Genomic DNA, 15,362 nt, shown 5'->3' with positions numbered 1-15,362 from the left:
AACTACATCTGGAGAATGATGGTTTCTCCTTAACTTTTTGCCATTCAGATTTCATGCATATACTTCTTATTGTCAGACTCTTAACTGGGATCCATTCAGGGAAAGGAATTTTGGGAACCACAATTTGGGGTTCCCAGCTTCTCTTTTGCTGTGATGGGACTTCAGAAGGGAGTGATGGTGTTGCTTAATTCATGATAGATAATCCAGCACTGAATTCTTTATTGACTTTTGAGGAAATATATATACACACATAGGTTTATATACATGTATATGTATACATACATACATGACTTTTAAGGGGATGTGTGTGTGTGTGTTTGTGTGTGTTCATGTGTATAAATTAGGACTACACACACACTGTCTCTGAGTATCAAACTAAATTACTTTGGAAAGTTTAAAGAAACAGAATAGGATAAAATTCATTTTGTTAAGGTAGCTGTTTTATCACTTATTTTTCACGTATTGTAAGAGATTATACATTTGAAAGTGATTTTGCATAGCTTTCTAATATTAGGAAACATTCTATATCTTCCAATGGCTTGTTCTTCTTTCTCTTCTATAGAAATGATATAGTGAGAAGAATATGATCTTTGGAATCCTTGTATGTTTAAATTCTGTCCTTGTTGGTTAACTATTGGAGTCTGTTTCCTCATCTCAGAAAATGGTGATAGTAGTATTTTACCTCACAATTGAGAGGGTTGAATTTGATAATGCTCGTAAAACACCAACCCTAGTACCTGGCTGACAATCAGAACAGTAAGTGCTAGCAGGGTTTACTTTGTCTTCTAATTCATACCAAAGTATACATGGCTTCTCTCTCTCATTGTTTCTGCTTTTTAAAGCACAGAAATATTTACTTGGCAAAATTTCAAGGGTTGTAGCAGAGATGCTTTTTAGGCAAGTGGAAATTAGATCCTCTTATTACCTGTCAGTGTGTGATCTTGCTCCTGAGGAGGAGAAAGAGCGTTTGAGGAGACCTTGGATGTGTGACTTAGGGGAAACCAGATTCCCTGCGTCTCTAACTTTGGTCTGCTGTGGTCCGCAGCTGAGGGTTTCACGTGTTTTTATACAGTCTGAACAGGCATGGGACTTTGATATTCTGGGCATGATTTTGCTTAAGGTGAGCTAAGCCTTTTGTGGTAACTTGAGACTTTGGCTGTTTTTATTTTACATTTCATTCTTTTGATTTCCATTTATATCTTCTTAATGCTGCATTTGTTTGAGTTGACAAACCGTAAGTCTCTTTCTTTCATTCATAAGAAAAAAGCAAATCTTTACATATTAACTTGATGATTTTAGTAGATTTTACGTATATAATTGAAACATTAAAGCTAAGGTATAATTCACTTTTCTTACTTGTTTACTTTGATTTATCACCATTAAGTAGTGTTTTAAATTGGAAAAGAGTACATGCAAAAACTTGTAGATTTTTTCTAATACTTATGATGTTTGAAAGGAAAAAAATAAATGTCTTGGTTTCTTTTAGATCTTATGGAAGTGTATTTAAAGCAATACATAAGGAATCTGGTCAAGTTGTGGCAATTAAACAAGTACCTGTTGAGTCGGATCTTCAGGAAATAATCAAAGAAATTTCCATAATGCAACAATGTGACAGGTATGAAGAGATTTTATTTCTTTATTTACCTTCATTTTGATGAATTTTGCTGATAATGCATAAGAAAATATATGTTTTGGTCATCTGGTTAGTTTTCTGACTTTGAATCTGAAGTGAGACTAATCCTTCAGGGAAGATGAGGATAGTTTTGTAGGGTTGTCTTTAGGACTTACAGTTCTAAAGCAGAAATGATGTTATAAAGCAACATGTGGTCATAGAAAGCACTCAAGCTGTTTTCCCATTTGGGGGGCAAATATATGGGTGAAAATTATTTTTGATGTTAAGGGAGGTAATTTAACAGTCTTTTTATATAATTGTTTTTACTGATTAAAAACAGACATGTTTTATGTAACTCTAATTCATTCAACACTTACCGAGCATTCCCAGTGGGCCACATACTGTACCAGGATCTAGAAATACCAAGAGAACAAAGATACTGTTTTTCTTCTTGAGGAGCTGGTAACCTCTTTGGGAAGACAGATCCTTAAAGAAATAGCTGTGATACACATAGTCAGCATGTTGCAGGGGGTGATGTGAGAGCTAGGAGGAAGGGCACCTCCCCCAGGCAGGAGTTATGAAGTCTGGCATGCTGAGGAAGAGTTAATTAAAACTGGGTGAAGAAATGGAGGGATGAGAGACAGTAAAGAGAATTACAAGAAGAGAGGTGAAAAACAGCTCCCTGGTATGTGCTGTTTTGACAAGGTTTAGAATTACTGGAGTGGAAGGTGTGAGACAGAGAGATTGGTGTGAAATGATTTGGGATAGGTTAAGTCGAGCTGGTCATGAAGGGTCTTATATGCCCTATTAAACAGCCCAGTCAGGGATGCAGAGTTTATAAATTAGGACTATGTTTAGCCTATAGTTACTTAATTGAAAAGAGATTTTATTACTCTCCCTTTACAGAAGGTCTATAGTGGCAGCAACAAAGTGACAACTGTCTCAGACTTCTTTTCTTACACTGTGCTGAACTTAATATGTGCTCTTTGTCCCCATGCTTATTAGCTCATGGTTGTAAGAGGGCTGCTCTTGCTCCAGCCTTATGTTTATGTTCCAGGCAGGAGGAAAAGGGAAAAAGCAGGAAAGGGGGGCGCCTGGGTGGCTCAGTCGTTAAGCCTTTGGCTCAGGTCATGATCCCGGGGTCCGGGGATCGATTGAGCGAGCCCTGCATCAGGCTCTCTGCTCCGCGGGAAGCGTGTTTCTCCCTCTCCCACTCCTCCTGCTTGTGTTCCCTCTCTCGCTGTGTGTCTCTCTGTCAAATGAATAAAAAAATCTTTAAAAAAAAAAAAAAAGCAGGAAAGGGCTTTTCCAGAAACTCTCAGCTTACGTTTTATTCATCAAAATTGACTGAGTCACATGGTGTCTTTCAGCTGATGATTTAATGGCATCTGAACACACTGTCACCCCTAAGCTAATCAGGGCCCTGTTAATACGAGAGCTGTGAAAAACTTTCCCTCCCAAAAGTATGTAACATCCTTATATTGTAAGTCCTTTGGCTAATGAGGTGACTGAATAATCCTAGAGGAACTTTGTTTCTTGAGACTGTTCAGTTTTGCTTTTCTTTATTATATGCTATATATTTGGATTATATTATATATTTTTCATAAAGGCTGTATAACTGGAAATTCAAGTGGTTATAGAAAAAAATAATACATTCCTCAGCTCCCAGACCAAAATATGTAATTCCAAAGTTTTCCCAGATCTTGCTATTAATATGGTAATTTGATAAGAATGTGGTTCCCACAATTTGGTGTAGAAAAGGAAAAATTGAGCCTAGAGTAGTGTTGGGCCCATCAGGTACTTAATACTTTTGGTATTGTGTGTTGCTGTTATTACTTTATTTTTATGGTTAAATATACCTTAGGGACTAGTGTTGTCCTTTAGAGATTTTAATTGAGCGTGCTCTAGGAAAGGCAGGGTCTCAATTATTGCCTATTATACATATCTTCCTCTAACCTTGGTGCATCTTAGGACCTATCAGCTCTTGCTCATATTTCTTTCTCATCTTCCTATTTTTTCACTTTGCTTTCATTTTTGACTCCTCCAACTCATTTTCTACCTGGAAGCTAGAATGCAAACCTAATCAAGCCCTTCTCAGTTTAAAACCTAAGTGTCCCATTGCCTGGATAGATCCAGTCTCCTAAGGATGGCGTATAAGACTCTTCATAATTATGCTTATGCTTCCAATCTTCTCTTTTACCTGTGTTTCTCTTTAAGCACATGTTTACTTGCATTCTCTGTCACCTGACTCTTAAATTCTGTGAATTTGGGATTATGTCTTACTAAGTGCCCTTGGACCTTGCCACATAGTGGTTATTCAAATACAAGTATTACTGATTCTTGTCTGGGTGACTCAACTGGACAAGATCCAGATTAACATTCTTAGATAAGATTTTTAACTGTTGCAGAGAAGCCTCTCAAATTCCTGTTGTGTTCGTGGCATCATCACCTACTTAGTCTTTGCACAACAAAACTGAGAGTCGTCTTTGTTTCTTTTTCTGGTACTTATGATGACACCGTCTTATAGATTCTCCTGAAATGTCTTCACTATCTTTATCCTTCCCTTCATTCCCTGAGAAAAGGAATCATATTTCCTTTCCTTCATTCCCTGAGAAAAGGAATCATATTGCTTAGACATAGACAAGAATGTCTGTGCAATGTCTAGCACTGTACTTTTTTTTATTGAGTGAATGTGAATGGATATGGTATGTGTAAATATGGAAGCGCATTATAGGTTGAGGGAAGCATAGGGAAATCTGGTCCTTGTTCTTGTTATATACTTTAAACTACTAAGGGGAAAGAAAAGGAAAGAATAAAAGGGGAAGAAAATGAACACGTTTCTAGAAATTTTGTACCACTTTATAGCAGAATGCTCTGTACATAGTAGGGATGTTCAGATACTTGTTGAATGAAATAAATAAATGGGTGAAACAATTACTGGTAAAAAAAATATGGCTCATGCCTTTTGGATTTCACTTTCAGGTTCACTATTCATATGAAATAGTGAAGGATGAGAAAAATTACTAGGTTAAAAGATCCTAAAAATGCTAAAAGATAAGGCAAGTGAAAAATAAACTAGGAAATGACAGGAGCATGCATTACATTTTAGCTACTAATTACTAGTGGTAATGTAGATGTGTTACTGGGAAACTGACATAAAAATGATTTGCAAGAAAACAATACAAATTGAAAAATTCCCACTTACAGCAGTGGAATTTGGTTAGAGAAAATGAGATTTGCATTTCTGAAATTGAAATGAAGTCTGTGCCGCTAGTTGAGCACTTGGCAAATTGTCTTCCTTTCTACACTCCCAAAAGAGAGACCAGAGGGTGTTTAAATTTTTTTTGTTCATTTTAGTAAATGTTAAACATGTGTTTAATACTGCATTTTGGCATAAATATTTGAGGAAGCCCATCTGCATTGTTTATTACAGAATCTTTTGTGTCTAGTCCAGTGCTTGGCACAGAATAGACATTTAATAAATATTTGTTGAATATATAAATCATAAAATGTTAATGCCACACTAGATCTCTATTAGTTTAGAGTTTTGCAAATGTACTCTGCTCTAAGGAGGTCGGGGTATTTTCCTCAAACAGTGAAGAATTGAGCAGAATGAAAAATTTTAGTCATGGCTTTTATCTTTTTTCCTATATTGGGACTCATTCTAAAATTTTATTTGAGGAAAAGGCTCCTGGTACTAAAGCATATTTTAGAACTATTTTACAGGTACAGAAAATGAGACCTAGAGATTTAATGTGAATTGTCCAGGATCACACAGCTAGTTAGGGACTGGGATGCTGTAAGAACCCACATTTGCTGACTCCAGGGCCAGTGCTGAAGAAAGCAAGGTCTACAAAAAAGATTCCAGCAGTTCAAACTGAAGCTTGGGGTGGAGGCAGGAACTGGGCAGTAATACTTGGGAATATGTGTGCTGGGTAACGTGGATCCAAGGGAGCCACAGTTGACACAGCCCCTACATTCCTGGTTCTTACACTCCTCAAGGAACTTCTCATATATAAGCCAAGAGAAATGTGTTGTTACCACATGCATCAAGGCACACACTTACTCACTTATTCACTCAACTGATATATGTTGAGTACCTACTGCTGAGGGTAGCCTTTATGTGTTGCTCACAGGAGATAAAACAATGAATGAGTCTTAGACTTTAGAGGGACTTTCAGTCAGATAGTAGAGGCCGATGACTGGATGTGCTGTTTTAATACAGTGTGGTAAGAGCTGTGATGAGGTAAGTATGGGGAACTCTGTAGGTTGGAAGGCATATCTAACATCTCACCATTGGAGATTCCCAGGGAAAGCTACCCCAGGGAGGTCATACCCAAACTGAGTGACTATGGATGACTTAGATTTGGGGGGCAAAGAGGAGAGGTGATCTGTGTGTGGGGAATAGCACATTTTTCGCTGGTCTGCTCCGAGGCTTCTACCAGTGTCATCCCTCTCCTACCTCTTCTGTTTGCTGTTTCTGGGTAGAATTCCATTTAAACACTGTGAGTGAGGGCCTTCCCCCCATCCCCCCAAAAGTTGGAAAATCACCATATTGAAGGATTTGTGATGAGTTTTGGCAATTTGTGTCAGTTCATGTATATGTATATTCATTTTTGGATGGGCCAAGAAATGAATTGCTGTGATTCGGGTTTATATTGGGAACGGTTCAGTTTTCATAGGAGAATATTCATCTTGCTTTTGTAAAAGGACTGTATTACCCCATTAAGTTTAGAACACTATTAAGATGGTAGAAGGATGTTAGTGAAACTTATGTAGTGAAAAATAGCCATTTCTTAGTATTTTAATTATCACATGTTCATAATGGGAAGACTTAGAAAATGTTTGCAAAAGATGTATCTGTTAAGGACTGTTATCCAAAATATACAAAGAATTCTTAAAACTTAACAAGAATACAAACAACCCAATTAAAAAATGAGCAAAGGCCTCAAGAGAGACCTTACCAGCGAAGATTCGAAGATTCGCAGATGGCAAATAAGCGCATGAAAAGGTGTTTCACATCCTATTTCGCACATCAGAGAAATGCAAATTAAACAACACTGAGATACCACTACACACCTATTCAAATGGGCCAAATCTGGAACACCAACAACACCAAATCTTGGTGAGGGTGTGGAGCAGAAGGAACTTCCATTTGTTGCTGGTGGCAATGCAGAATAGTACAGCCAGTTTCAAAGTCAGTTTGGTCGGTTTCGTATAAAACTTAACGTACTTTTAACCATATAATCCAGCAGTCATACTTCTTGGTGTTTACCCAAAGGAGTTGAAAACTTATGTTCACATAAAAACCTGCACATGGATGTTTATAGCAACTTTATTAATAATTACCAAAAACTGGGAAGCAACCAAGATGTCCTTCAGTAGGTGAGTGCATAAATAAACTGTGGTACATCCAGACAATGGAATATTTCTCAGCACTTAAAGGAAATGAGCTATCAAACCACGAAAAGACATAAGGAAACTTAAATGCATATTATTAAGTGGAAGAAGCCAATCAGCAAAGGCTACATACTATATAGTTCCCACTATATGACATTTTGGAAAAGACAAAACTATGGAGACAAAAAAAGGATCAGTAATTGCTAGGGGTCAGGAGGGTGGGAAGGAGGAATGGGTGGAGCACAGAGGATTTTTAGGGCAGAGAAACTACTGTGTATGATGTGTCAGTTTAGATTTAGATTAGATTTCTCAGTTGTTTCAAATGTACCACTCAGGAGGGGGATGTTGATGATGGGGGAAATCTAGGCATGTGTGGGGGCAGGGAGTATATAGGAAATCTCTGTATCTTTTACTCAATTTTGCTGTGAACCTAAACCTCAAAAGATAAAACCTGTTAAAAAATACCTTTAGCAATACATGGTTATGTTCAATTAAGATGAAGTTCAACTTAGTATAAAAATGTTAATTACCTTTTAGGCAGTAAAAATTGACATTTGAATTTCCATAAGAAGCTTAAACATAACGATTCACTACAAATAATTCGTACTGCGAGTAGTGTTCATATAAGGTGCAAATAGACAAGAAGAGTTTGTAGTGCTTCCATTTTTCTCTCTGGTCACTTCTCATTTTATACAGTTTCTGTCTTGAATTGGGCTACTGGCGGAAGATTGGCAGGATAAAGGGTGTGGAGGAGGTGTGGAAAGGATACAGGACTGGAAAGGATATGGTCATTAGGCATGGAATGAGAGGGAGCACCACCCACCCCCCAAAAAAGTTGGGGAAGATGGTACATAGTTCCACTGGGTTGAAGGTGTTAAAGAGGGGAAGTGAAATGAAGACAGGGGACAGGAGAGGGAAGCGGTGGGAGATGGCTCAGGAGGAAGGAGAGGAACATGGCTCCTGATTGTCACCCCAGTTATCAAGGCATCATGTTTCACCTTTGCTTCCTAGTGTGTGCAGTAATTTGACTTGGGTCTTCCTTGTCCCTCCACCCAGTGGAATTTTCTAAGTCATATTGAACTATTTAGCAGTGCCAAAAATATACAGAATTGCTGGGTTCTCATATGTCTTCTAAGTCCATACAGCGACTTAGTCAAGATTCTTAGGAATTACGGCTGAATTAAAATTTTGTGTGTTGCTTAAATTAGATAAATAACATGGAGCTTGTATCTTGAAGGAAACTCTGCCTCCCCTCTAGCCTTTAAGAATCAACGTATGGTTAAAAAACAGATGTTAGGGGAGCAAGATGGCGGAGGAGTAGGAGACCTAGATTTCGTCTGGTCTCAGGAATTCAGCTGAATAGGGATCAAACCATTCTGAACACCTATGAACTCAACAGGAGATCGAACAGGAGAGTAGCAACAACTCTCTGAACAGAGAAGCGACCACTTACTGGAAGGTAGGGCGTGCGGAGAAGTGAATCCGAGGCGATATTCGGGAGGATAGACGGCGGGGGAGGGGCCTCCGCCGGCCGCTTCTGGCAAGTGCTAGAGCCGCGGAGCACAAAATCGGACCTTTTAGAAGTTGGCTCGGTGGAGGGACGTCGCTGCAGTGGCTAAGCGGGGGGTGGAATCCTCCCGGGACAGTGTGGTCTCAGGACCCTTGGGGTCACAGAGAGACCGGGGGAGCCTGAGTGCGCCAGAGCTCCCAGGTATCAGAGCAGGGAAGCCGGCTGCAGATACGGAGCAGAGTCGCGGGCTCTCAGCTCGGGGTTGCCATAAACTGTGATCTGTGGCCCAGTCGGGGCACGGCTCTCCCAGCAGGGACCCAACAAGCAGCAGATCCGGGGAGACTCCCCTTCCTTCCCGGGGAGGAGCGGTGCGGGAGCGCACTGCAGGGATCTGCTGGGTTTGGAGACTCCGCGCGGGGTCGGGTGCCAGAGATAGAAACGCTCGATCACAGGCCGGGTGAGCACGGAGTGCGGCCGGAGACCGGGGACACGGAAGTGACTGCTTTTCTCTGGGGGCACACTGAGGAGAGGGGCCCCGAGTTCTCAGCTCCTCCGAGTGGAGATTGGGAGGCCACCATTTCTGCCCTGGTCCTCCAAAGCTGTACCGAGAGCTTGCAGGGAACAAAAGCTCCTGAGAGCAAACCGGAGCAGCTTCCTTAGCCCGGACCGACAAGGGCGGGGCAATTCCGCCTCTGGCAAAGACATTTGGAAACCACAGCAACAGGCCCCTCCCCCAGAAGATCAACACAAACAGCCAGCAAGCCAAGACCAAGTTGATCGATCAAGAATAGGAGACCTCCAGCGCTAGGGGAATACTGCACATAGATTCGTGGCTTTTTTTTTTTTTTTTTTTACCATGATTCATTATTTCATCAAAGTTAATTTTTTTGACTGTTTTTTTTTATTTTTCTTTTTCCCTTTTTCAACCAACATCTTATAAATCCCTTTTTTAAAAAAAAAACAAAACATTTTTTATTTTTCATTTTTAGAGTCATATTTTATCCCTTCATAGTAGTTACCCTTATTTTTGGCATATATATATAAGTTGTTCTCTCTTTAAAATTTTGAGGTACAGTTTCTTCTAACAGATCAAAATATACCCTAAATCACTAGTGTATGGCTTTGTTCTAGTCTCCTGCCTGATCACATTCTCTCCCTTTTTCCTTTTTTTTTTTTCTTAAATCTTCTTTCTTTTTACAAAAACAACTATCTTACCAAGTCCTTTTATAAAATCTTTTATAATTTTCATCTTTACAGTCATCTTCCATCCCTTCATTGTATCAACCCTTATTTTGTACATATATTGTCTTTCTTCCTTTAAAATTTTAGGAGGCACTTTTTTCTAACAGACCAAAATACGCCCAAAATCTAGTGTGGCACTGATCTATGCACTAGCCTGATCATATTTGATCATATTCTGCCTTTTTTGTATTGTTTTGTTTTTGTTTTTATCTTTTTTTTTCTTTTTCTCTTTCTTTTTTCTTTCTTTCCCTTTCTTTTCCCCTGGTTTCAGGTCTTTTCTGATTTGTATACAGTATATTTGCTGGGGACGTTGTAAACCTGTTAGCATTTTGTTCTCTCATTCATCTATTCTCCTCTGGACAAAATGACAAGACGAAAGAAATCACCTCCGCAAAAAGAACAAGAGGTAGTACCGTCAGCCAGGGACCTACTCAATACGGACATTAGTACGATGTCGGACCTAGAGTTCAGAATCATGACTTTAAAGATACTAGCTGGGCTTGAAAAAAGCGTGGGAGTTATTAGAGAAACCCTTTCTGGAGAAATAAAAGAACTAAAATCTAACCAAATCGAAATCAAAAAGGCTATTGATGAGGTGCAATAAAAAATGGGGGTACTAACTGCTAGGATAAATGAGGCAGAAGAGAGAATCAGCGATATAGAAGACCAAATGATGGAAAATAAAGAGGCTGAGAAAAAGAGAGAGAAACAACTACAGGATCACGAGGGCAGAATTCGAGAGATAAGTGATATGATAAGACGAAACAACATTAGAATAATTGGGATCCCAGAAGAAGAAGAGAGAGAGAGAGGGGCAGAAGGTATATTGGAGCAAATTATAGCAGAGAACTTCCCTAATGTGAGGAAGGAAACAGGCATTAAAATCCAGGAGGCACAGAGAACCCCTCTCAAAATCAATAATAATAGGTCAACACCCCGACATCTAATAGTAAAACTTACGAGTCTCAGAGACAAAGAGAAGATCCTGAAGGCAGCTCGGGAGAAGAGATATGTAACCTACAATGGTAGAAACATTAGATTGGCAACAGACCTATCCACAGAGACCTGGAAGGCCAGAAAGGACTGGCAAGATATCTTCAGAGCACTAAACGAGAAAAATATGCAGCCAAGAATACTATATCCAGCTAGGCTATCACTGAAAATAGAAGGAGAGATAAAAAGCTTCCAGAACAAACAAAAACTAAAGGAATTTGCAAACACGAAACCAGCCCTCCAAGAAATATTGAGAGGGGTCCTCTAAGCAAAGAGAGAACCTAAAAGCAGCAAAGAGCAGAAACGAACACAGACAACAGACAGTTAACAGTCACCTTACAGGTAATACAATGGCACTAAATTCATACCTTTCAATAGTTACCCTGAATGTAAATGGGCTAAATACCCCAATCAAAAGACACAGGCTATCAGATTGGATTAAAAAACAAGACCCATCAATATGCTGTCTGCAAGAGACTCATTTTAGACCCAAAGACACCCCCACATTGAAAGTGAGGGGGTGGAAAACCATTTACCATGCTAATGGACACCAAAAGAAAGCTGGGGTGGCAATCCTTATATCAGACAAACTAGATTTTAAAACAAAGACTGTAATAAGAGATGAGGAAGGACACTATATCCTACTTAAAGGGTCTATCCAACAAGAAGATCTAACAATTGTAAATATCTATGCCCCGAACATGGGAGCAGCCAATTATATAAGGCAATTAATAACAAAAGCAAAGAAACACATTGACAACAATACAATAATAGTGGGGGACTTTAACACCCCCCTGACTGAAATGGACAGATCATCTAAGCAAAAGATCAACAAGGAAATAAAGACTTTAAATGACACACTGGACCAAATGGACTTCACAGACATATTCAGAACATTCCATCCCAAAGCAAAGGAATACACATTCTTCTCTACTGCCCATGGAACATTCTCCAGAATTGATCACATCCTAGGTCACAAATCAGGTCTCAATCGGTACCAAAAGATTGGGATCATTCCCTGCATATTTTCAGACCACAATGCTTTGAAACTAGAACTCAACCACAAGAGGAAAGTCGGAAAGAACTCAAATACATGGAGGCTAAAGAGCATCCTACTAAAGAATGAATGGGTCAACCAAGAAATTAAAGAAGAATTAAAAAAATTCATGGAAACCAATGAAAATGAAAACACAACTGTTCAAAATCTTTGGGATACAGCAAAGGCAGTCCTGAGAGGAAAGTATATAGCAATACAAGCCTTTCTCAAGAAACAAGAAAGGTCTCAAATACACAACCTAACCCTACACCTAAAGGAGCTGGAGAAAGAACAGCAAATAAAGCCTAAACCCAGCAGGAGAAGAGAAATCATAAAGATCAGAGCAGAAATCAATGAACTAGAAACCAAAAGAACAGTAGAACAGATCAACGAAACTAGGAGCTGGTTCTTTGAAAGAATTAACAAGATTGATAAACCCCTGGCCAGACTGATCAAAAAGAAAAGAGAAATGACCCAAATCAACAAAATCATGAATGAAAGAGGAGAGATCACAACCAACACCAAAGAAATACAAACAATTATAAGAACATATTATGAGCAACTCTATGCCAGCAAATTAGATAACCTGGAAGAAATGGATGCATTCCTAGAGATGTATCAACTACCAAAATTGAACCAGGAAGAAATAGAAAACCTGAACAGACCTATAACCACTAAGGAAATTGAAACAGTCATCAAAAATCTCCCAAGAAACAAAAGCCCAGGGCCAGATGGCTTCCCAGGGGAATTCTATCAGACATTTCAAGAAGAATTAATACCTATTCTCCTGAAACTGTTCCAAAAAATAGAAATGGAAGGGAAACTTCCAAACTCATTTTATGAGGCCAGCATTACCTTGATCCCAAAACCAGACAAAGACCCCATCAAAAAAGAGAATTACAGACCAATATCCTTGATGAACATGGATGCAAAAATTCTCACCAAAATACTAGCCAATAGGATCCAACAGTACATTAAAAGGATTATTCACCACGACCAAGTGGGATTTATCCCTGGGCTGCAAGGCTGGTTCAACATCCGCAAATCAATCAACGTGATACAATACATTAACAAAAGAAAGAACAAGAATCATATGATCCTCTCAATAGATGCAGAAAAAGCATTTGACAAAGTACAGCATCCTTTCTTGATCAAAACTCTTCAGAGTATAGGGATAGAGGGGACATACCTCAATATCATAAAAGCCATCTATGAAAAACCTACAGCGAATATCATTCTCAATGGGGAAAGGCTGAGAGCTTTTCCCCTAAGGTCAGGAACGCAGCAGGGATGTCCACTCTCACCACTGCTATTCAACATAGTATTAGAAGTCCTAGCCACAGCAATCAGACAACAAAAAGAAATCAAAGGCATCCAAATCGGCAAAGAGGAAGTCAAACTCTCACTCTTTGCAGATGATATGATACTTTATGTGGAAAACCCAAAAGACTCCACCCCAAAACTGCTAGAACTCATACAGGAATTCAGTCAAGTAGCAGGATATAAAATCAATGCACAGAAATCAGTGGCATTCCTATACACCAACAACAAGACAGAAGAGAGACAAATCAAGGAGTCTATCCCATTTACAATTGCACCCAAAACCATTAGATACCTAGGAATAAATCTAACCAAAGAGGCAAAGGATCTGTACTCAGAAAACTATAAAATACTCATGAAAGAAATTGAAGAAGACACAAAGAAATGGAAAAACGTTCCATGCTCATGGATTGGGAGAATCAACATTGTGAAGATGTCAATGTTACCTAGAGCAATCTATACATTCAATGCAATCCCCATCAAAATACCATCCACTTTTTTCAAAGAAATGGAACAAATAATCCTAAAATTTGTATGGAACCAGAAGAGACCCAGAATAGCCAGAGGAATACTGAAAAAGAAAAGCAAAGCTGGCGGCATCACAATTCCGGACTTCCAGCTCTATTACAAAGCTGTCATCATCAAGACAGTATGGTACTGGCACAAAAACAGACACATCGATCAATGGAACAGAATCGAGAGCCCAGAAATGGACCCTCAACTCTATGGTCAACTTATCTTTGACAAAGCAGGAAAGAATGTCCAATGGAAAAGAGACAGTCTCTTCAACAAATGGTGTTGGGAAAATTGGACAGCCACATGCAGAAGAATGAAACTGGACCATTTCCTTACACCACACACAAAAATAGACTCCAAATGGTTGAAAGACCTAAACGTGAGACAGGAGTCCATCAAAATCTTAAAGGAGAACACAGGTAAGCAACCTTTTCGACCTTAGTCGCAGCAACTTCTTCCTAGAAACATCGCCAAAGGCACGGGAAGCCAGGGCAAAAATGAACTATTGGGATTTCATCAAGATAAAGAGCTTTTGCACAGCAAAAGAAACAGTCCACAAAACCAAAAGACGACCGACAGAATGGGAGAAAATATTTGCAAATGACATATCAGATAAAGGGCTAGTATCCAAAATCTATAAAGAACTTCTCAAACTCAACACCCAAAGAACAAATAATCCAATCAAGAAATGGGCAGAAGACATGAACAGACATTTCTCCAAAGAAGACATCCAAATGGCCAACAGGCACATGAAAAAGTGCTCAACATCGCTTGGCATCAGGGAAATCCAAATCAAAACCTCAATGAGATACCACCTCACACCCGTCAGAATGGCTAAAATTAACAAGTCAGGGAACGACAGATGTTGGCGGGGATGTGGAGAAAGGGGAAGCCTCCTACACTGTTGATGGGAATGCAAGCTGGTGCAACCCCTCTGGAAAACAGTATGGAGGTTCCTGAAACAGTTGAAATTAGAGCTACCGTTCGATCCAGCAATTGCACTACTGGGTATTTACCCCAAAGATACAAATGTAGGGACCCGAAGGGGTACCTGTACCCCAATGTTTATAGCAGCAATGTCCACCATAGCCAAACTGTGGAAAGAGCCAAGATGCCCATCGACAGATGAATGGATAAAGAAGGTGTGGTATATATACACAATGGAATATTATGCAGCCATCAAAAGGAATGAGATCTTGCCATTTGCAACGACGTGGATGGAACTGGAGGGTGTTATGCTGAGTGAAATAAGTCAATCAGAGAAAGACATGTATCACATGACCTCACTGATATGAGGAATTCTTAATCTCAGGAAAGAAACTGAGTGTTACTGGAGTGGTTGGGGGTGGGAGGGATGGGGTGGCTGGGTGATAGACATTGGGGAGGGTATGTGCTACGGTGAGCACTGTGAATTGTGCAAGACTGTTGAATCACAGTTCTGTACTTCTGAAACAAATAATGCAACATATTTTAAGCAAAAAGAAAAAGAAGAAGATAACAGGAGAGGAAGAAAAGGGGAGTATGTCAGAGGGGGAGACGAACCATGAGAGATGATGGACTCTGAAAAGCAAACTGAGGGTTCTAGAGGGGAGGGGGTGGGGGGATGGGTTAGCCTGGTGATGGGTATTGAGGAGGGCACGTTCTGCATGGAGCACTGGGTGTTATGAACAAACAATGAATCATGGAACACTGCACCAAAAACTAATGATGTAATATATGGTGATTAACATAAC

The 15,362-nt window shown here is 39.6% G+C and overlaps 1 protein-coding gene across 1 annotated transcript in view; it reads left to right on the top strand.

Moving 5' to 3' along the window:
* The window catches only part of STK3 (serine/threonine kinase 3), a 274,712-nt gene that overhangs the window by 48,376 nt on the left and 210,974 nt on the right, over positions 1-15,362 (top strand). Inside the window, exon 3 of the mRNA XM_027576725.1 lies at positions 1,487-1,615. Coding sequence (XP_027432526.1) covers positions 1,487-1,615 — 129 coding nt within the window. The remainder of the gene's footprint in view (positions 1-1,486; positions 1,616-15,362) is intronic.

The sequence above is a fragment of the Zalophus californianus genome, chromosome 4 (assembly GCF_009762305.2).
Source record: "Zalophus californianus isolate mZalCal1 chromosome 4, mZalCal1.pri.v2, whole genome shotgun sequence".
NCBI classification, from domain to species: Eukaryota; Metazoa; Chordata; class Mammalia; order Carnivora; family Otariidae; genus Zalophus; species Zalophus californianus.
The sequence above is the reverse complement of the archived record's forward strand: the minus strand, read 5'-3'. Positions and strand labels throughout refer to the sequence as shown.